The sequence below is a fragment of the Urocitellus parryii genome, chromosome 6 (assembly GCF_045843805.1).
Source record: "Urocitellus parryii isolate mUroPar1 chromosome 6, mUroPar1.hap1, whole genome shotgun sequence".
Lineage (NCBI taxonomy): Eukaryota > Metazoa > Chordata > Mammalia > Rodentia > Sciuridae > Urocitellus > Urocitellus parryii.
The window spans coordinates 89,268,603-89,290,547 of record NC_135536.1 but is presented as its reverse complement, the minus strand read 5'-3'; the positions used below and the strand labels follow the sequence as shown (position 1 = coordinate 89,290,547).

Sequence of the window (21,945 nt, the reverse complement as noted above, 5' to 3'; positions counted from 1 at the left end):
AAGTTGTCTCTTTCCTCAGCTGAACTACATTTTAAAAAGTTTGATTCTCCTCAGGGCTAATTTGATCCAAATTTGATTATTATAATATCTAATATGATTATTTGGTATTTATAAAATCTCATCTTATAAATCTATGGGGCTGGGGATATAGCTCAGTTGGTAGAGTGCTTGCTTCACATGCACAAGACCCTGGGGTTTAATCCCCAGCACCAAAAAAAAAAAAAAAAAAAAAAAAAAAAAAAAAACCTCATCTGTGAAAAAAAAATTGATCATTGACTTGGAATTTTAGCATTGAGAAGCAATTTTAAGTAATCTATTCTCTCGCCTCTCACTTTACTGTGAGTCAGGACTCCTGGCAACATGCCCAAAACCCTACAGCCTGTGCCATTAGGGTGTCAACCACTTCTTTCTGCTACCCCGACCTTCCCTAGATTTGGAGGTGACATGGAATGGGGACCCAGCTAAGAATCTTGGTTCCTCCCTTCCCTTCTTTGACTTTTGAAAACAAAGCTCATCAGGTCAGCTACGGTTCTGACCAGCACATGTCCACATATTTCATGTGGAGAAGGCCAGGCACAGATGCACTTTGTGTTAATCATTCAGGAAGGAGTAGGAAATCCATCCTGGAACAGCAAATCTGTGTTTGGAAACATTTCAGCAGAAAGGCACAGGCCTCGCCTGCACCGACTGTGATGGATACAACAAGTGAGCTTGCTTCCTACCTTCCTTTCTGAATGCAGAGAGTAAAACATGATTGATAGAGAAGCATTAGGCACTTTCTGATTACAATAAAATGTGGATTTTTATTTGTTTGCTTTTTCTTTTGTGGTACTAAGGATCTAACCCTGGGCTGGGCACATGCAAGGAAAGCATTCTGCCACTGAACTATACTCTCAGTCCTCTAAATTTTTCCTATTTTAAGACAAGATCTCACTAAGTTGTCCAGGCTGGACTCAAGCTTGTGATCCTCTGCCTAGGCTTCCCAGGTCTCTGGGACTCTAGGCATGTAGCACCACCATACCTGGCTAAATGTTTTTTTTGTTTTGTTTTGTTTTGTTTTGTTTTGTTTTAAAGAGAGAGTGAGAGTAAGAGTGTGAGAGAGAGAGAGAGTTTTTTAAAATATTTATTTATTTATTTTTTTAGTTTTCGGCAGACACAACATCTTTGTTGGTATGTGGTGTTGAGGATCGAACCTGGGCCTCACGCATGCCAGGCAAACGCGCTACCGCTTGAGCCACATCCCCAGCCCATTGGTTTTTGAGAATACATCTGTGGGCTGGAGATGTGGCTCAGTGTCTCATTGGTGGAGTACTTTATGGTTCTAGCTTTACAGTGCAGCTGTGGCAGCCTTGGGGACTGAGTGCTCACTGGTGCTCTGTGCTCTCCTGCCCAACCCCACCCGTGCTCTTTCATGGAGTAGGATCCAGCTTTGCACACACAACTTCAGCGGCCCCTCTCATGTGCCCCTAAGGGCTAGCTCTCCTCCTTCTCCTCCCCTTGGCAGTTGTCTAGGCCCCTGGCCTATGTGTCCTTATGTGTCGTGTGGTGACATCAGCTCATTGCACTGCCTTTTTCTCTCTGGCTCGCACATTTAGCCTCTGCTGTTGCGTCAGGAAGCCTGGGAGCTGTTAAAATGTCTTTTCTTTATACACAGGGAGTGAACAGTATGTAAATTTTGAATCCCTGTGTCAGCCACACACCAAAATCTAAGGGTTTATGTTTTGGAAAAATTGATACTGAGTGTGAGCTTGTGGTTTTGGAGAAACATCAGCCTCCCCATGGGAACAGTTTGTGTAAAATACTTTCGTGTAGGTGCAATATGTTTAGCATCACCAAATGTCTTGGGCTGCTTGATAGAAAGGAGGAAATGACAAGAAATGGGGGCCACCCCAGATGTGCTTAGAACTCAGTTCCTCCCCCAGTTCTAGACAACTGGGTAGTTAGTTGTGTTTTGCTCTGTGAATTTACAAACGGTGCTTGGCAATCCCTATATGCTTTACTCACAAATCTTTCTTGGCATTGGGCAGTGGAGTTCAGGGTGCAGGGGTAGGGAGGGAAAAGCAGAAATGAGCAATTTATTTTAAATTTACTCAACCCCCCCCCCCGCTTTTTTTTTGGGGGGGGGTACCAGGGATTGAATCCAGGGGAGTTTAGCCACTGAGCCACAACCCCAGTCCTTTTTAAAATATTTTATTAGAGACAGGGTCTTGCTGAGTTGCTTAGGGCCTCTCTAAGTTGTTGATGCCAGGTTTGAACTCTCAACCCTCCTGCCTTAGCCTCCCCAAGTCGCTGGGGTTACATTATGTGCCTCTCTTGACCCTCTATTTTTAACATTGCATATTTAACTAAATGGGTTGCTTTCTATTCATCTGATATCAAAAATGCTAAGTTGCAGGCTGGGAATGTAGTTCATGGTAGAGTGCTTGCCTAGCATTGTATGAGGCCCTGGGTTCAATCCCAGGACTGCAGAAAATGTAGTTTAGGTCTCTAGTCCCCAGTCAGCCATGCATTAGCACATGGCCTCAAGTTATCTTCCTGCTTTGTGCTGCAAGTTTTCCACCTGAGAAAGGATCCTCCTTTCCCCTGCCTTCCTGGGATGATTTGGAAAGATAGGAAAGAATGTATGGAAAAACTTGTCCTGAGCACCTTGAAGCAAAGTGATGTTGAAATGTCAAATTGGTAACCCGGGCTTGGGCTGCCCTCCCCTGCCTGTGGAGTCAGTCTGTTCATAGGCACTGTGGAGGCTGGGCGGCCTCCCTGTCCCGAATTCCCAGCATACTTACTTTGTGAGTAATCCCTACCACTTCCACTGAATGGAAGAATTGAGCTGTTATCGAGTGTTTTCAAGCTTTCTGCCACACAGAGAAAGAAGTTGTCCACTGATAGCACAGGAAAAGGAGAGGCACTCCTGTTTCCTCCTTAAAACATACACAGGACCTAACAAAGATCCAGACCAGGCTCTCTTGCCTGGGTTGGAAGTAACAAAGTGCTTCCTGCTGTTACTCATAGAGTTTACAGTGGTAAAGCTACAAAGAACATCACCAGTTTCTGGTCCAGAGTGTCTCCAGCACACATGAGGAACTGAGGTCCAAAGAGGGAGGCCCTTGTCCAGGGCCCATGAAAATCATTGGCAAAGACTAAGCAGAAACTGAGCCCAGGTCTGCCAATCCCCAGGCCAGAATTTTCCTCCTACCCCAATCTGCTTCCATGAGGCCATCGCAAAGGTAGCTGACTAAAACCAGAACAGGAAGGACCACAGTCAGAAGAAGGAAGTGGCATCAGGCAATGAGAGATAGGAAGGAGGCTTAGAAAAGCTCATCCAAGGACCCAGCCGCAGCCCAGTTGTCTGCTGCCAGGGAACTTCTAGGATTCCTAAACACCTGGAAGATTTGGGGCATTGCACATAGGTGTCTGCCCTTCCCTGGAGCTAAAACCAAAGAGGCATTGGGTGCTGAATTTTGGGGTACCAGACAAAGAAACAGACCCCAATACCTCCAGCCCTCACCCCGGGGAATGGGCAGGACAGGGAGTTTGGGGTACTGTAGCCAAGTGGGGAAGTGCCCTCTAAAGGAGTCATGGGATTTCCTACAGGAGAAGGGATGCTTGGGCAGGAAGAGCAAGGAGGAAGGAAAGGGAGGCTCATGGACTTGAGTCAGGTTGACCTGGATATAAGATCTAGCTCTGAGTGACACTGAGCTAGTTACCCCAAAGTGATAGTAATTTTTTTCCTCAGGAGGTTAATATGAGGATCAAATAAAAGTTAACAGAGATCAAGTGGTAAGTAGCCAGCCTACCTCCCACATCTGTCCCGTAGGCTGGCATCATTGTGTGGCACCAGTGGAGTTGCCATCATTCTTTCGAAGCCCCTGCTGTACAGGCAACTTTACAAGCTTCTTTAGTGTCCGCCAACCTCCTCTACACCCCCACTTAACAGACATAAGTGGGCACAGAAAGCCCTGGGCACCCGGAGTTAGAGCCCTTTGTGAGGCCCAGTTCTGACCCCGCCTTTTTTGTCTGGTCTTCTAGGTTCATGTGCTCTCAGCTGCCCAATCAGGTCCTGAAGAGTATCAGCATCATTGACAGCCCTGGCATCTTATCTGGGGAGAAGCAGCGCATCAGCCGAGGTCAGTGCTCCATCTTGCCCCTTCTGCCCTCCTGCAGGACTGTCTGAGATCCTCTCTGATATGGGAAGAGGATCATATTCTTTTTTCTTTCTTTCTTTCTTTTTTCTTTTTTTGTATTTTGTTTAGAGACAGGGTCTCCCTGATTTGCTTATTGCCTCACAGTTGCCGAGGCTGGCTTTGAACTCACGCTCCTCCTGCCTCAGCCTCCTGAGCTGCTAGGTTTACAGGCATGCACCACCATGTCTGGCCTCTGTCATATTCTTCCCATCCTTTAGCACAGCCACTTTCCAGGACACCTCACAGCATCCCTGGATAAGTTGAAGGGCCCCCAAGAAACAACCAGGGGGTCAGCATCACAGGCTCTGCATTTCAACTGAGAAACTTTCTGGGGTCTTTCTAAAGTCTCCTCATTCCTTTAAACTCTGTCATCCGTTATACACAGCTCTGATAAGTCTCCAGCATTTGAGAGGGGAAATATCTCTTGCTAACTATTCACCTGGACACATATTACAAAAAACAGAGGAGGCAAGCTAGACATGGGAGGGAAGAGAAGCCTCCTAAGCTCCTTCCTGCTCCCACTTCCATGGATCCCCCAGCAGCCCTTGTAGCATCCTTTCACTGAGCAAGCCTTTATTGGGCACCTACTTGGTAGCAGATGCTGTGCTATGCACTGGGGACGGTGCAAGTTCTTCCCTCAAGGGGCTCTTGTTCTGGTGAAGAAGTCAGACATTGATCAAGTTGTCATAGAACTCAGTGGAAACAGCCTGTAAGGCATTCAGAGTAGATCTAAGTAGAAGAACAAAAATACTTCAGCAATAGCATGGGCTTCTTCAGCCTTGAGCAGACAAGGCTGAAGCAACAGTTGTTTGCAGACCTAGGCAGGTGGTTTCTACAGATGGGCGTGTTGCCTCCCCTCTCTCCTGAAGAAAGGGGCTGTCAGGAAGACCAGAGGACATTGATTTACAGAGAGGAAATGCGTGGTTGGGAGGACATTAGGATGGATTCCTGTGGTGACAGGGGCAGGTCAACTACCTCCCTTCACCCTGGCTGTGGAAGAAAGGATGCTTCCACAAGGCTCTGCTGGGAGGGAAGTGATGTGCAGATGAATTGTTTGTGTCACACCTCACTAATAACTCTTTGCAGCCTCTTGAACAGCAAGCCAGTAAAACCATTTTGAGATGTGCTGGCATGCCAAGGCTGAGCAGTGGTGGTCTGGGGTCATGGCCACAAGTATGGCTAAGCTGTGAGCTCCCCACAGCTCACCAAGCAGAAGAGCAATTATACAGGCCCTGCAAGGGTGCCGTGTCAGGGGCAGGGGTAAACAAAGGGCTTCTGAGGCCAGTAAGCCCTTTTCCCATGGCATTTCAGAAATGCTGACTCTGCTGCCTCCCTGCTGCCATCTTGGACCTGCAGAGAGCTCAGGGCTGCCCAGAACTGGACCCTTCCCAGGGTTTGTCCTACTGCACACTGATTCAGCCAGGGATGCTGGCAGTACCATTAGGCCACCTAAGGCCTCCCAGAATCTTGCAACTAGAGGAAAAAAACAGATGTGCATTATTCTTTTCTTATAAATATCTTTGTTGGTTTTATTCTCTGTTATAAAATAGCTGTTATAGAGGCTGGGGCTGGGGCTCAGCAGTAGAGTGCTCACCTAGCACATGCGAGGACCTGGGTTCAATCCTCAGCACCACATAAAAATAAATAAACAAAATAAAGGAATTGTGTCCAACTACAACTAAAACATAAATATTTTTAAAAAATAAAAAATAAAATAGCTGTTGTAAATGATTCAATGGGTCACTAGTAACAGTTTTAAGTGGTCTTCTCTGACTCCTTAGAGACTTCTCCAAACATCATTTCTAACAGAAATGTGATTGCCGTACATATTTTCTACAACTTGATATTTTGACATAACAGTTTATCTCAGACATCACTTTATGCAAGAATATTCAAATTATGTCACTTCTTTTAACAGCTGCTTGGATTCCAGGAAAGGGACACACCATGGTTTATTTAACTGATTTGTGATATTTTGATTGTTAACAGATTTTTACTCTTCGAGTGTTACTTACAGACATCCATATTTTGGATGTCCATAGATTCTCTTATTTTAAAGAGCTAGTTTAGGACCATTAATTTGGCCCAAGAAAGATTGCCTTGCAGATAAAATTTTTTGTTTGAAAAGAAAAATAAGGCAAGTCCAATATCCTATAGCTTTTCTGTGCTGTTGCTACTTGACTACCTCTGCTTATCTGACCAAAATTTGTTGGAGAAGTAGGTGATCCTGGGAAATCTTTCTTTTTATTGCAGAATTTTAAGACCCTTAGAGTATGGCTTCTACCTTATCTATTTCTTTTCACTTGTAGGCCTTTGACCAAACTTAACCTTTCACAGTCTTCAGTGTTTCTCCTTTACTTAGTAATTATAAGCGTCTTTCAAACTGTGGCTCCTTTCCAATTATGTTGAAGCCCGGCATGATGCTCAGTGTGCTTTGAAGATCAGTCCTTTTCAACCCTTTATAATATGATCTGACTCATATCCTGGTCTGATTTACCACGGCGTGCACTTCCTCACCTTCCTCACATCCTATGCACAGAAATAGCACATATGGTTTGAGCCAGTCAGCTAGTCCCTGCTGCTCTGACAGACATAGCAATTGGTGAGGAAGGACCTCAAGCCACAAGTGACAGCACTGCAGCTGGCAGCTGGGGATCCCAAGCTTGAATGGTCACATGGTGTTGGGGCACAGTTGGTGGTTAGTCAGTCAGCTGACATTTTCTTTTTCTTTTTTCTTTTTTTTTTTAAAGAGAGAGAGAGAAAATTTTTATTTATTTTTTAGTTTTTCGGCGGACACAACATCTTTTTTTGTATGTGGTGCTGAGGATCGAACCCAGGCCGCACACATGCCAGGCGAGCGCGCTACCGCTTGAATTGTTTGAAATTGTGTCCCATCCCCAGCCCTGTCAGCTGACATTTTCAACACATTAACCCCAAAGATTATGAAGTATCTTAAAGCAGTTTTTAGCTTAAACTATTGCAAATACTGCTTTGTTCTCAAATATGCTTATACTGATGTCCTTTTGTCCAGCTTTAGATCAGTCCCATCTTCTCCAGGAAGTGATGTCAGCATTGGGCAAAGGAGTACATACCAGTTGTGACCCCACAGACATTTAAAACTTTGAGGGGGGTCTCTGCCTCCCCTTCTGTTTTGCTATGAAACAGGAAGGGGGACTGCTGATATATAACTGCCTTCTCTGTTTTCCTTTGTGCATTTTTATGTATTAACCCTCAAAAAGCCTAGTGACTTATCTTTCTCATCAAGTAGGCCTCTCTTACATTTAAAGCTTTAGTTGAACTGTGCATTAGTGATAGTGTAACAGCTACTGTGTATTAAGCCCCTGCTATATATGTCTACCCCGCGCTAGTTGATTAGAATTTATTATCTATTTGAAACCTAAATATAATCTTGAGCAGTCAGAACCAAGGAAACTCCCACTCACCATCACACATTACACATGTGTGCAGCTGCTGAATTTGGCAGGTCAGATCTGAGAGACAATAAGACACTCTCCTTATACAAGATAGCGTTTATTTTAGAAATAATATGGAAGCAGAGCAAAAGCAGAAGTGATAGGCAAGAGAGGAAGAAAATACATCACTGGATCCAGAGAAATACCAACATCTGATCACATACCTGGGGAATCCCAGGGCAGCTTTTCAGGATCCTGACTGGGAAGTCCCAAAAGGAGCATCCTCGCCACGGGTGAGACTCCAAAGTCTTATTCCCAGTGGGGCTCCTTAAATACAAATTAGAACAGAGAAACTTCATTCTGACAACCTGTGTGACCTTGTGATACCCTGAAGGACACTTCATCCCCCCAAGGACTGGCCATATCCTGAAGGGAGGGAGTGAGGGCCTTGAGATAAGTCAATGACTGAGTTTTGAATGAGGCGCACCCACAGAAAAGTTGGCTTCTTTATATGTGCCATCAAGGATGTGCAAAGGTCATGGACAGGGAAGATCTTTAATAGTTTTCTTAGCCTTTTACACACCTCCAGGAAAGCTGCTGTACAGCCATCAGCTGCAGGCAGATGAGTGACCAAGCTGGACACCTGCAGAGTGGATTCAGTGAAAATTATTGACAAGATACTGAGTTTGGAGAACAGGCTCAAAGGAATGACTGCTCCTAGCAGTAGTGGAAGGTCAAAGCCATGTGGGAACCAGCCCACCCCTACCTGGGGAAGACTTCAAACCCTAGGCAGAGAGCTTGCTGGGAAGGAGGCTTAGATGCAGGAGGAGGTGGGTGAGTATATGGTGACTGCTGAGCATCCCCAGGAAAACACATTGATTCCATCAAATCCTGTGTTGTCAATCAGCTCAGGGTCAGGCGGACTGTAAAAGGAAGGTTGAGCATCCGTGCTGCTTTGCTGGGAGTCGCATGGAGGCAGGAGGGACCTGAACTTCCAAACTGGTCTCACATCATCTTGGGCAGCTCTCACAGACATTAGCCAGGTCCCAGAACCCTGGGAACCAGGTGGCCTCATGTCCAGTGAGAATGTACCCCCATAAGGAGTCCAGATGCCTTAGTGCTGAAAGCAGAAATAGGGACTCTGAGCCCTGGGGTTCAGTCGAGTGCCTCACCTCACCTGTGGCTCCGTGCTTCCTCATTAATCTTCTCTCATTGCATCATAAGACCTGGGGCTTTTATATTCTGTGCTGGGGAGAGGAGCCAGTGTGATCACAGGCATAATGTAGGCATTATACAGCCAGTACATACCCTTCTCAGGTCAGTCACTGGTGACAAGAAGAAACACTTGACCCTTCTACAGGATAACTTACATTCCATGGTATAGGTTTGATACAGAACATGGCCAGCTCACTCGTGTTAGAGGTGGTCGTCACTAGTTCATGTTCATCTCAGTATAACCTTCTCACCAGCAGACTCCAGCAGTGACCTCAGAGGTCAGGACATTGTGCTTGCCTCCAGCCTCCTGTTGGAGTGCTCTGAGCTCCCTTTAGCAAGACTGCCTAGTCAGCCAGCCAGCAATTGGGGGAGGAACCGTCATGTAAATCTCCTTTTTATAAACTATATAAATGAACCCATTCATGCCCTTGATTTTGGAGCAGTCATTAGTGTACTGCTCTGTAAAGAAATGTTACCCTTCAAATGCTCCCCAGTTTAATTATAGTTAGCAGAAAATCTTTAGGAACAAAAGATTAAGTTTAGTTATTGAACTATTTCCTGGCTGGCATAAACAATTGAATTCCCATCAAGCAGGAATAAAAATGTTCTGATATATTTATAATAACTTTATTCTAATCCATTAATAGCCACCCTAGAAGTTCCACAAACTTTTCTTGATTCTTTTCTTGCCAACAAAGAATGAAATTTTGAAAACTTGAGATTTTCTGGATTGTTTTCCTGAATTGGGTAGGTAAAATCTGAACTGGTTCATTCTGGATGGAACCTCCTTTGCCCCTGATGACAGCACCTAGGTTTTTTATTCTGTGCAATGAGAAGAGCACATTTATCCACATGCACATCCTTGTTTTTATTCCTAATCTGTTATTGTTCTGGCTCCTGCACTGTTTGCTTCCTACAATACTGTTTATTCCATGCAGAAACTAAACATAAGCTAGGATTTATTTCTGGACTTGGCATGGACACCACCATGTGTTCCCACCTTCTTGGGACAAACCTCTGGGTTCTGGCTTCACTCATGACACCTCTGTCTAAACAAGAGAACACTGAACAATTCTAGTAGGGCCGCTGTTGTACTTGTCCATCTGTATGTAGCACAGTGGTGTTTTGAGGTGCTGGTTTCGTTGCATAAATTATTCCTGTGGTTTCCTAAAAGTGTGAGATTTGGGGTAGCCTTCAATAGACTTGACTGTAGCAAAAAGAATGATACAGTTTTCCCTTTTAAAAATATAAATAACTCTATGGACTAGGGTTGTGGCTGGGTTTGATTCTCAGAACCACATTAAAAAAAATAAACAAAATAAAAATATTGTGTTCATCTACAACTAAAAATATTTTTAATGTAAATAACTTTAGAGAAAAAAGAAACAGCTCTTAATCTGAATTTTCAAACACATCTATTTATTCTCCCCAGAACCAACAGCTTGTCAAGTGAAAATCTAAGAATATCTCCTATATACATGTATGATTACACTACTGGTGTGACTGCTCCATGTGCAGCCAGAGGAATGGGAATTTGTGCTCCATTTGGGTACAATGTGTCAAAAAGCATTCTGCTCTCATGTTTAACTAATTAGAACAAATTTAGAAAATTTTTTTAAAACAGTGTCTTCCTGGTATTGAGGCCCTTGTCTCTACCAATCCCAGCCTGTTCTTTTATTTTTTAATATTTTTAATTTTTAAAAATAGTTTTAGATGGACACATACCTTTATTTTGTTTATTTATTTTTACGTGGTGCTGAGGATCGAACCCACGTGAGAGGGAAGCTCTCTACCTCTGAGCTACAACCCCAGCCTTCCCAGCCTGTTCTTTATAAGCCAATGAACTAGAACTGAGAAGATGAGAAAAATAGAAGGGTAGAAAACTCTTGTAAAAACAATAAACTGCAGTAGTGCATGGAACAGAAGCTTCAAAATCATTAACTCACGTTTTAACATTTACATACAAATATCCTTAAGTCTGGTACCTGAGTGTTGGCAGGTCCCCATGAACAGGCTCTTTCAAGGGTCTGCCAACCAAGCTCAGGGCCTCAAACCTAATCAGAAAAGAATTGATGGAGCTGGGAAACAGCATGGAAATCCAAGTTGTGGTTAATAAGGGTGTGGAAAAAAAACAGAAAAGGCGAAAACAGACCATAATCAGGGAAGTACAAACACATCTACTTGACAAGTTTTTTTAACTTTAAAGACAAAAGACCGGATTTTGATGACTGCCCAGGAAAGGAGAGAGAACATTTAGAGATGTCCAGATAAGAATAACTTCCCCTCTTAGGCTTTGGCAATGAGAAGAATTAGAGGAAAAAACGCAAAAAGAAATGAGTCTTTTCCCCTAAAGAACTGAGAAGCCTGGAGCAAGAGGTTAGTCAGGTTCTATAGCAGCCCTGACCCCTGAAGGAGGCCTGGGGTCAGCTGGGAGGGGCCAACCAAGCCCAGGGCTTGGGAGGTGCACCCTGAGCCTCAACAAAGAGTTCCAGAGTGCCCTGCTAATACCTGTCCATTATCCCTGGGAACAAGGAAGTTCAGGACTGATTTGGGTGGTATCATCAATAAGAGTAGGAAATAATAAATAAAAAGGGGCATTTGTGAAGTAGTACCATCACCATGTTCTTATCACCAGCAGTTACAGCCAAGGACCATCCCTGCTTTTAAGCAGCACCACACACTGAGGTCACCTGAGCTCACTGCCATGGCCCTTATAGGTGCTGTTCACGTCCTGACTTTACAGCAGTTCAAGCTCTCAGATCCCCGAGGCTTCTTCAGCAGGCCCTGCATTAGCACCTTTAGATCAAGTTGAGTGGACAGAGCCTCGTCTCACCCAGAAGGACTGCCCTCTAGGCTGGCAGCAGTTCATTCAAATGAACGAGTTCAGCCAAGATGTGTTGAGCTCCCATAAGCCAGATACCAAGTCAGGATGAAAAAGGTACAGATTATCCCTGTCCTGAGGTCACTTCAGTCTTAGGTGGTCATCCAGCCAGTCACCAGTGCCTCAAATTGTTCCAAAGTTGTTCATGCAACAGATACTAGCTAAGCCAACAAGGTAGCTAGTCACTGCCCTTGTAGAGTGGATATTCTAAAGAGAGAATCAGACAAAAAGAAGCTGATAAATTGTTTTATACATTTAAATAAATAATGCCATGTACTAGGAAGGAAACAGGAGACACTGAACTCAATGAGAAGCCAGTAAGATGGGCTGGAAAGTCAGGGAGACAACATTTTAGCCAAGGCTTAAACAGTCAGAAAGAACCAGCCTAGCAGAGTGGGAGCAAGTCAAGGTTTTGCACATTTGGCCTGACCATATTATTTATTCAGATATTTTCTCTGTTGTTTAAAGAACATTTAAAATGAAATTTCAAGCATGAGATAGTCACACCTTCTATTCACTCCTATTCTGACTTAGATTTTCATATGTTCATGTTTTTCTGAGTTTGTTTCTGTAACCTACACTCATCAGTATAAACCCAGAATCAAACAAATTATTTTCCTTAGTGGAATCGAGGGATTGGAGTCCCCAAAGGCTGTAGCATATAGTGAAACTGGAAGAGCACATATGGAATCAGACATCCTGGGTTAAAATTCAAGTTCAGCACAGCTGTTTACTGACCATGTGGCCTTGGGAATGTCATTAATCTGTTTGTAAAATGGAGATGATGATAATACCTATCACATAGGTTGTCAGTAGAAAATACAGATATATAGAAAATATAGTGCCCAGCCTAGCACATAGTAATTGATCAATAAATGTTAGCTGTTTTTACCTTCAGCACCATTGCATTGTTATTGAAGGTCAGAGAGTTTTTAAAGGCTGAGTTCTATTTTCTGGATATTGGTTTCTTTGCTCCAAAAGTCTACTGTCTCACAGAATAGAAAAACTTTTCATAGTTATTTGAAATATGGATTTGTTATTTAGGAGCTGAATATGCTATGTTTGTATAATTGTTTCTACTCTTTTCCTATATATCTCAGTCATTTTTACTGAGGAATTGTTTTTAAAATTTGAAAGCAAAGATCTCTCTGGAAGCAGGTAAGAAGTAAAATTAATTGGTCATTTAGTTTTTAAAATACTTAATGGAAAAAGAAGTTTAAAATAAAGGAGAGATATTGAGACTGCTTTATTTTAGAATTTATGGCATAAAAAATGGTTAATATTAAGGGCACACTAGAGACATTCATTGAACACACATTTATATTGATTATCTACTGGGTGCCAAGCGTCATCCCAGGTGCCAGAATTTAAAATGACCCAGATGGGCATGCACAGATGTTCACCCACAGTTGAGGTAGACACACATAGATGAGCCAGTCTGGCCCCTGTGCCTTACAGAGTTCTAATCAAGATGCACAGTGAGCACACCAGCTCCAAACTAGAGGGGATGTAAGAGGTAGAGTCAGTGAAACTGCTAAAGGTGCTTCTTCCCTTTTTATTTATTTATTTATTTAGGCTTTGTATTCTCGTTTTTTAAAAATTCAGTGGTTTTCTTGTTTTTACAGTATTTTTTTCTACCATCACTACAATGAATTTTTTAAGATTTTCATCAGCTCAAAAAGAAACTCCATACCCATTAACAATCACTCCCATTCTCCTCTTCTCCTAGCCCTAGACAACCATTTATCTACTTTCTACCTCTAGGGATTTGCCTATTTGGGACATTTCATATAAATGGAACCATTCAGTGAACAGCTTTTCGTGTTAACTTCTTTTGCTTAGCTTCATGTTTTCAAGGTTTTTCTATATTATAGTATATCTCAGTACTGGTTCTGTTTTATGGCTGAGTAATATTCCATAATATGGATATACATTTTGTTTATTCATCAGTTGATAGGAATTTGAATTGTTTCAAATTTATGGCTGGTGTGAGAAATGCTCTATGAACATTCATGTGTAAGTTTTTGTGTGGGCGTATGTTTTCATTTATTTTGGATCTATGTCTAAGTGTGAAATTTCTAGATCAGATCATGACTCCATACTTACACCTTTTGAAAATTGCCAGACTTTTTTCCAAAGCCACTGCACCATTTTACATTTCTGTCACAAGTGTCTGAGGGCTTGAGTTTCTCCTCATCCTCATCAACACTTGGTTTTGTGTGTCTCTTTGATTAACCTCCTAGTGGATATGAAATTGGTATCTCCTTGTGGTTTTGATTTGCGTTTCCCTGTTGGCTAGTGATGTTGAGCTTCTTCTCATGTGCTTGTTGACCACTTGTATGCCTTCTTCGGCAGATCCTTTGTCCATTTTTTCATTTGGCTATTTATTGAATTGTTACAGTTCCTTTTTATATTCTATATACTAGTCAGATATACAATTTGCAAATATCTTCTCCTGATTTGTAGGTTGTATTTTCACTCTCTTGGTGGTATCCTCTGAAATACAAATGTTTTTAATCTCAATGAAGGTTTATTTGTGTTTTGTTTTGTTTTGTTTTTTGGTTACATGCACTTTGATATCTTATCTAAGAAGACTTTGCCTAACACTAGGTCATGAAGATTTACTCATATATTTTTTCCTAAGTGCTTTAGTTTTAGCTCTGACATTAAGTCATTGATCCATTTTAAGTTAATTTTTACCTGTGATGTGAGGTAGAAGTCTAGCTTCATTCCTTTGCATGTGGAAATCTGGTTGCCTCAGTGCCATTTGTTGAAAAGACAATTTTTTCCCCAATTATCTTGACACCCTTGTCTGGAAAAATAATTGGCTATAAATACAAGTGTTTATTTCTAAACTCTGAATTTATTCCATTGATCTATATGTCTAGCCTCATAAAGAGCTTTTTATTTATTAGTTATTTTAGACAGAGTCTCAATAAGTCACCCTGGGCTGGCCTTGAACTTGTGATCCTCCGGTGTCAGCCTCCTGAGTAACTGATATTACAGGTGCCACCATGCCCAGCTCTTCCTAATCAATATCTGGCAGGATAAATGGGCAAACTCACAGGCCAGCAAAGTTCAGTGGACCAGGGTGAAGGTGGAGTGAGATGACTGTGTGGTACTCTTACCACAGCATCTGCCTGGCACCTGGCCAAGGGAGAGATGACCACAGCTGCCCTTACTGTTACCATCTTTTCTAGACAGCAGAAAGAATGGGAAAGAACAAAGAAAGCTGTGTGAGCTCAGGGCCTTTTGGAGGGATAAGAGTGACACATGTGCTAGATCATGGGTACATGGCAGGCGGGCACACACATGGCAGAGACCAGGTTTTATTCTAAAGGCTGCCTGGAACACTGAGAGATAGGAAATAGAGTAGAGAATTCTATAGAATAGATCACAGACTCGGATCATCAAGCCATTTTTATATTTAGAGTTGGAGTTCAGTGACGTCGGAGCTTTGTTTGGATTTGGCAGCAACAGAACAGTGTCTGGCCCCAGGGACTGAGGCCCATCTCTGATGATTTGTTGGCAGATCCTGTTTTCTAGCCAGTGCTAAAGTCCAGTATCAGATTAGGCTGTGAGATGCTAGACATCACTCACTACTTGGGCCTCTGGCAGGAAATCCTGATTTCTTTTTGTTTCAGGGAAGTTTGCTGACAAACATATTTGTGGCTTCTTTTCTACCAATGCCATGGGAAATTCCACACCACAAGTGTCAGTGGCTCTGGCCTGAAAGTGAGCACATTATCAATGTGACTCAAAATGCCATTCTCCAGGCCCTGGCAGCTGTTTTTAGTTTTTGTTAATATTTTAAATGCTCATTTGATCAGGAGGGATAGCTAATTTTATACAAACTTAAAATTTGGACTTTAAATGAGGAAAAAAAATTTTTGATAATGAAAAGAACATTTCTCTTACTTTGCACATAGAGTAGCTCATGATCATAGAATATTTCATAGATATTGGGAGATAGATAAATCAATGGGAAGAAGCGTGCTCCTTACTATTCTGAGTAACAAGAGTAAAAGCTAGCTGGGTACAGTGCACATGTCTGTAATCCCAGTGGCTCGGGAGACGGAGGCAGGAGAATTACAAGTTCAAAGCCAGCCTCAGCAACTTAGTGAGGCCCTAAGTACTTATTTAGTACTTTATTTAAATCTCTCTAAATAAAATACAAAAAAAGGCTTGGGATGTGGCTCAGTGAAGTACCCCTAAATTTAATCCCTGGAACCAAAAAAAAAAATTAATAGCTAATACTTACATGATAAGTTAAGTGCATTCCCTATATTAGAAGTCATTTGCTCTTCACAAAAGCTCTGTGGGGTGGGAACATTTGTCTTACTTTGCAGAAGAGAAGAGTGAGGCACAGAGAGGTTAAGTATTGGCTCAGAGTCATAGAGCAAGAATGATGGGTATTCTCAATCCATGCCTCCTCCCTCTCCACCATACTCAGAGCCACACATCCCAGTATTCAGGTCTTTGTGCAGGCTTCTCCCCTTGAACCTGGTTGACCCTCTGACTCACTTTTGATCAGGAGAATTTGCAGAAGTGACACTTCATGACTCCCCACCTCCAGGCCATAAGAAGCCCTGCAGGTTCTACCTGGAATTCTTATAATGTTCATTTAGGGGAAAACAGCTGTCATCTGAAAGGGCTGACTACTCTGAGGCCACTATACTGCAGGGAAGCCCAAGCTGGTCCCCAGAAATGCCAGGAGGCTCAGGTAGCCCCCAGCTGTTCGGCTGACTCAGCTGAGATGTGCATGAAGGAGCCATCAGCCAGCTCAGGTTAGGCATCAGATGACTGCAGCCCTAACTGCTGACTCTCACCTCATGACAGACCTCAACCAAGAGCCACCCAGCTAAGCTCAGCCCATGATCAGAACCCCCAGAGAGTTATTGTTTAAGCCAATGAGTCTTAAGGTAGCTGATGACCAAAGTGACTGATAAAGTATCTGAGTGAGTTTCAAACCAGACAGGCTGGTTCCGCAGCACATGCCGTGAATCACTAGAGACATTGACACCAACGGGGACAAAACAAGCCACTAGTCACACACTCTGAGAAGGCATCCCTAGGGAAGGATACCACATGAGGCAACATAATTGATGCTTTTCCCTTCAAACCTCAAATCTTCTGGTTTGTTTGGTTTTTTCCCCCTTTAGTAATTTTTAATGGTAATCTTGGGGAAAGACAGTACATACTGTCCTATATTCTCATTCCAAGGACAGTAGAAAGGACAAGGAGATTTTCTACATTGAATATCTGCCAGGTACAACACTCTGCAAGGTGCCCTCTGGTAAATTTCTTAAGCACCAACTATATATTAGGTCCCTGATGCTTTAGATTTAAGAGCAGCAAGATGGAGCCTTGGCTGCCTTCATGGACTGGGGAGGAGATGAGGGAGCCAAAACACAAAACAAATGGAAATTGAAACAAGGGCTTGGAGGAAACTCTTGCATCCTTCACGGATGTGTTCCTACTTTAAGTGGCTAGTCAGGGGAGGTCTCTGAGTAGGTGGCATTTAGGCAGCACAGAAAGTGTGGAGGATTCACCGAGCAGAATTTCAGGGAAGGCTCTGCAGAAGAAGAAGCTGCATTAGCAAAGGCCAGAGGGCAGGTTCAGGGAGATCTGGAGGCTGGGGAGTAGCCAGGAAGTAGTGGGCAAAGAGATCAGGGGGAGCTGCTGGTGTGAACTGGAGGCCTTGGAAAAATGGGTGGATTTTATTCTGAGAGTAACAGGAAGCTATTGAAAGGTTATCTTTTTAAACCTTCTCTTGATTACACAGAATTATCATTGTACATCCGGGTATTCTTGTTCTAGACAGGAACAGACCAGCCCTGGGACTGCCGCTCAGTTTCTGTAGGCTCATTTGGTTGATTGGTTTTCTCTTCCCTCAGCTGTGGCCATCATTGTTTCTTGTCCTACCCTTTCCTCTCCAGCCCCCTTCTGCTTCTGTGGCTGTGAACGATGCACTGAAGGCTAGTGGGGTGGTCACCAGGCTCCCACAGGCAAAGTTCTCATCCAGGGAACATGTGAAAGTGCTGCCCTCTGGCACCTGGGTCAGGATGCCTGGGTGGGACCCAAAGGCTGCTGCCCTGGGGTTCTGATGCAGGAAGGCTCCGCTTTGAGGAATCTGGGGTAGCACTGGGCCATTATTCCTGAGCCAATCCTCCTACCCCACCACCCCCAGGCAAAGTGAAACAAAAGTGCTTGAAAAGGACTTTGGCTCAGTCCTTCATCTCCATTTTACCTAGGGTAAGTGCTGCCCTCCAAGGGATGAAGGAGGTGAGAGGGGATGGGGGTAGGACAGCCCTGTACCAGACTGGGCTCTGGGACTAAGCAGGGTCTTCCTATGGGAGCAGAGACCATTCTAACCTGCAGTGGTCACCAGGTGATCAAGTGACAACTATTGCACTAGCCTCTTGGGCATCTGACAGGAAGGGAGTCATGGCCTGATGCTGCTGTCCTCTACTTGTGCCTTCATTCCACGTAGGAACACCCTCAAAGCATTTTAGACCTATTTAGAAGATAGTCTGTGACTTTAGGAACTTCTAATGAACATAAAGAAGGTTTAAAAAAATTCATTTGCTCTTTAAATGTTTAATAGCTTTCCCTAGCATAATGGAGACATTCTTGTTTGACAACGCTGATCCCTGTTAAATGTGGAAAATAAGATTCTCCTTCCCACCCCAGTGGTGGCCTCTGATTTGGAGAATGGGAGTGATGGATTGTAAATGCAGGATTCTAGGTGGAAAAGAAGCAATGCATGCTGAGAGGCACTGCAGTGTCTTTCCATTTCCCTGGCCCTTCCACTAGCTGGTTGACCTAAGCAAGATACTTCGCCTCTTTGAACCTCTGTTTCCTCCTCCCTAAAATAGGATAAAAGTACTCAACCTCACAATGTTGGATTTTGTGAGGATCTGAATTATCTACACAGTTTTGCATGTACGATGTAAGAATATACAGTTGGCACTAGGTATGTAAATACCTAGGTGTTCCATAGATATTAGCTTTTCTTTTTTTTTTTTTTTTTTTTTGGCAGAACTAGGGATTGAACCCTTGCACTTGCTAAGAAAGAGCTCTACCGCTTAGCTACATTCCCAGCCCTTTTTCTTTTATTATTAAGACAGGGTCTCACTAAGTTGCTGAGGCTGGTCTCTCGAACTCATGATCCTCCTGCCTCAGCCTCCTCTGGGATTATAGGCATCAGCCATAGCGCCTGGCTGGATATTATCTATTCTTTTTAACCATGAAGCTGAGAGAGAGGGGTTGACTTCATGGAAAATAAGCCAGTAGATGTTGAAATCCTGAAAATCACAGGGCTTTCCTGGCATGTGTGATTTCCATGGAAGCAGATAGTAAAATGGAGGGTGCAGGCAAGCTTACTATGGGTCCTGGAGGAGGCTGACCTGAGTATAGGTCCTAGTGTGGGGCCCTGAAGATCAAGTGAGATAACATGCGTTTAGCAGAGTTGTGATTAAGAATGCTGGAATGGCAGTCACTGTTCTTTTTATGGAACTGGGGTTAGACCCACAATAGACAGGCTAGGATCCCAAGGCCAGCTCAGCCAAGTGTCGGCATTTCCCAGGGGAAAGTAGTGGGACCAGGTCCTGGGACTTTGGCCAACAAGGATCCTGCTCTTCAGTGGTCAAAGAAAAGAAGAAAGATAGGAAGGAGAGGAAAGAAAAGGGGAGGTAAATTAAACATTTGCACTTCACAGTAAAGCCAGGAGAATGCAGGCAAGGTCGGAATCAGGGACCTGCTGCAGAGAGTGACAAGTAGGAGGTGTTCTGTGGCAAGGTGCCCAGCTTTTGTCACTTTTCCAATTCTTTCTGCCAAATTCCTATTTCCTGTAGCTGGGGATGTTTCTCTTTGGTACCATAATGCAGTGTCCTCAAGAAACCCCGATTTCACCTAGATTCTTTTGGTCTCTCAAAACCACTTCTTGTTTGAATCCAAATTGTGATACAAAATACAATTTACTTAGCATTTCACCTTTCAGAAATGCTCTTCAGTGGGAATGACATTGTTTTGTGTGTAGGTGTGTGCAAGCTTAGGACAAAACGTTCAAGTTGCAAAAATTAAAGAACATCTGTCCCTACTTACATCCCTCCTCTCCTCAAGCAGATTCCATCCACGATCTAGGGGGCTAAGGAGGGTTTTCTCACACTGTTCTGTACTGTGACTTTTCCACCTGCAATCTTGAAGCTTGTCCATTTCGTTATTGTGGTGCTGCCTACCACCTGTTCCATCCTGTGGATGTGCCAGAATGAATAAACTAGTATCTCCTTCTCCTCCTCCTTTTTTTTGGTGCTAGAGATGCAACTTAGAAGTGCTTTACCACTAAGCTTTTTATGTTTGATTTTGAGACAAGGTCTTGCTAAGTTGCAGAGGCTGGTCTCAAACTCATGATCCTCCTGCCTCAGTTTCCCAAGTCATTGGGATTACAAGTATGCACACAGCAGCTGTTTTGCTTTCCACAGATGACATGCAAACCATTTCTAATATTTTTGTCATGAACAGTGCCACAATCAATATAGATAGTTTTGCATGTACAATATAAGAATATACAGTTGGCATGTAATGTATCTTGAAAATTACAAGAGAATAGATTTTAAGTGATCTTACCATCAAAAATAAGTATGTGAAGTAATATGTTCATTGGTCACCTTTTTTTTTTTTAAAGAGAGAGTGAGAGAGGAGAGAGAGAGAGAGAGAGAGAGAGAGAGAGAGAGAATGAGAGAGAGAGAGAGAGAGAGAGAGAGAATTTTTTAAATATTTATTTATTTAGTTAGTTCTCGGCGGACACAACATCTTTGTTGGTATGTGGTGCTGAGGATCGAACCCGGGCCGCATGCATGCCAGGCGAGCGCGCTACCGCTTGAGCTACATCCCCAGCCCCATTGGTCACCTTAACTAGTCCACAATGTATATGTATTTCAAAACATGTTGTACAAGATAAATATGTGTAGTTTTTTGTCAGTTAAAAAAAATAAAAAGGGGCTGGGACTGTAGCTCAGTGGTAAAGTGCTTGCCTCGAATGTGTGAGGCACTGGGTTTGATCCTCAGCACCACATAAAAATAAATAAAGATACTGTATGTTCATCTACAACTAAATAAATATTAAAAAATAAAACTAATCAAGACATTGTGTAAATGTAGCCATAATATACATTCTAAGAAGTGGAATTGTTCAACCAAAGACGACCAAAGCTGTCTATTGATGGTATTAGCTAGTGTCAAAATGCTGCTCTCAAAAGTGCACCTGTTTGGGGGTGGGGCTTGGGCTCAGTGGTAGTGCACTTGTCTGGCATGTGTGAGGCACTGGGTTTGATTCTCAGCACCGCATATAAATAAATTAAATAAATAAATGTCTATCAACAACTTAAAAATATATGTATATACACACATATATATTTTATGTGTGTATATACATATATATACTTATATGTGTGTGTGTGTGTGTGTGTGTGTGTGTGTGTATATATATATATATATATATATATATATATATATATATATATATATAAAGTGCACCTGTTCACACCCCACCAGTGGACAGAATGTTCTTGTTTCCATAAACCTCAAGCACAGGGAATTTCTGGTTTTCTTTCTTTTATCTTTGCTAATCTAATACATGAACAGCATCTCCTTATGATTCTAATTTTCATTTCTCACCGTTTATGTATTAGATTGATTTTTAGTGTTGATGACTCTTTTAAAAGTATTTCTTCTTTGGAGGCATTTGACCAAGTTAAAGTACTATTGGTGACTACATGGACTTCACTTTGTAAAATAAGTGAGTCTTTTTTTTAATATAGAGCCCAGTGTGGACTCACATGGTCTCCACTGACTTGATCTGTCTTTTCATCTGTGATATAGACCCAGAAATAACCACCTCTGAGTAATACTTTGGCTTCATAAGCCAGTGACTGATAACTTAGTTGCTGGAGCTGGGCTTGGTGGCTGGCTGATGTCCACATGCTCCCAGAGCTCTCATGCAAGGACAGGCTGTTTCAAAGGAGGGACAAGACTGGGCAGGTATTCGGGGTCAGAAGTTGCCTTGAAGCCCTTTGTTGATCCCACAGTTGTCATCTTGCTTTCCCATCTCTCTTCAGAAAATTGTGGCTTGAGGAAACATTGTCTTTTTGCCCTTCCGCAATTCAAAATGACAAGACCCACTGTCAGGGTCAAGGCCTTATTTGACAGTGCTTGGCCTTATCACATTTGGGTGGAGTCTGATATCCTTGGCATT

At 42.9% G+C, this 21,945-nt stretch overlaps 1 protein-coding gene across 1 annotated transcript in view; it reads left to right on the top strand.

Moving 5' to 3' along the window:
• Ehd4 (EH domain containing 4) overlaps window positions 1-21,945 on the top strand; it is an 89,989-nt gene that overhangs the window by 29,962 nt on the left and 38,082 nt on the right. Inside the window, exon 3 of the mRNA XM_026392017.2 lies at window positions 4,027-4,124. Coding sequence (XP_026247802.1) covers window positions 4,027-4,124 — 98 coding nt within the window. The remainder of the gene's footprint in view (window positions 1-4,026; window positions 4,125-21,945) is intronic.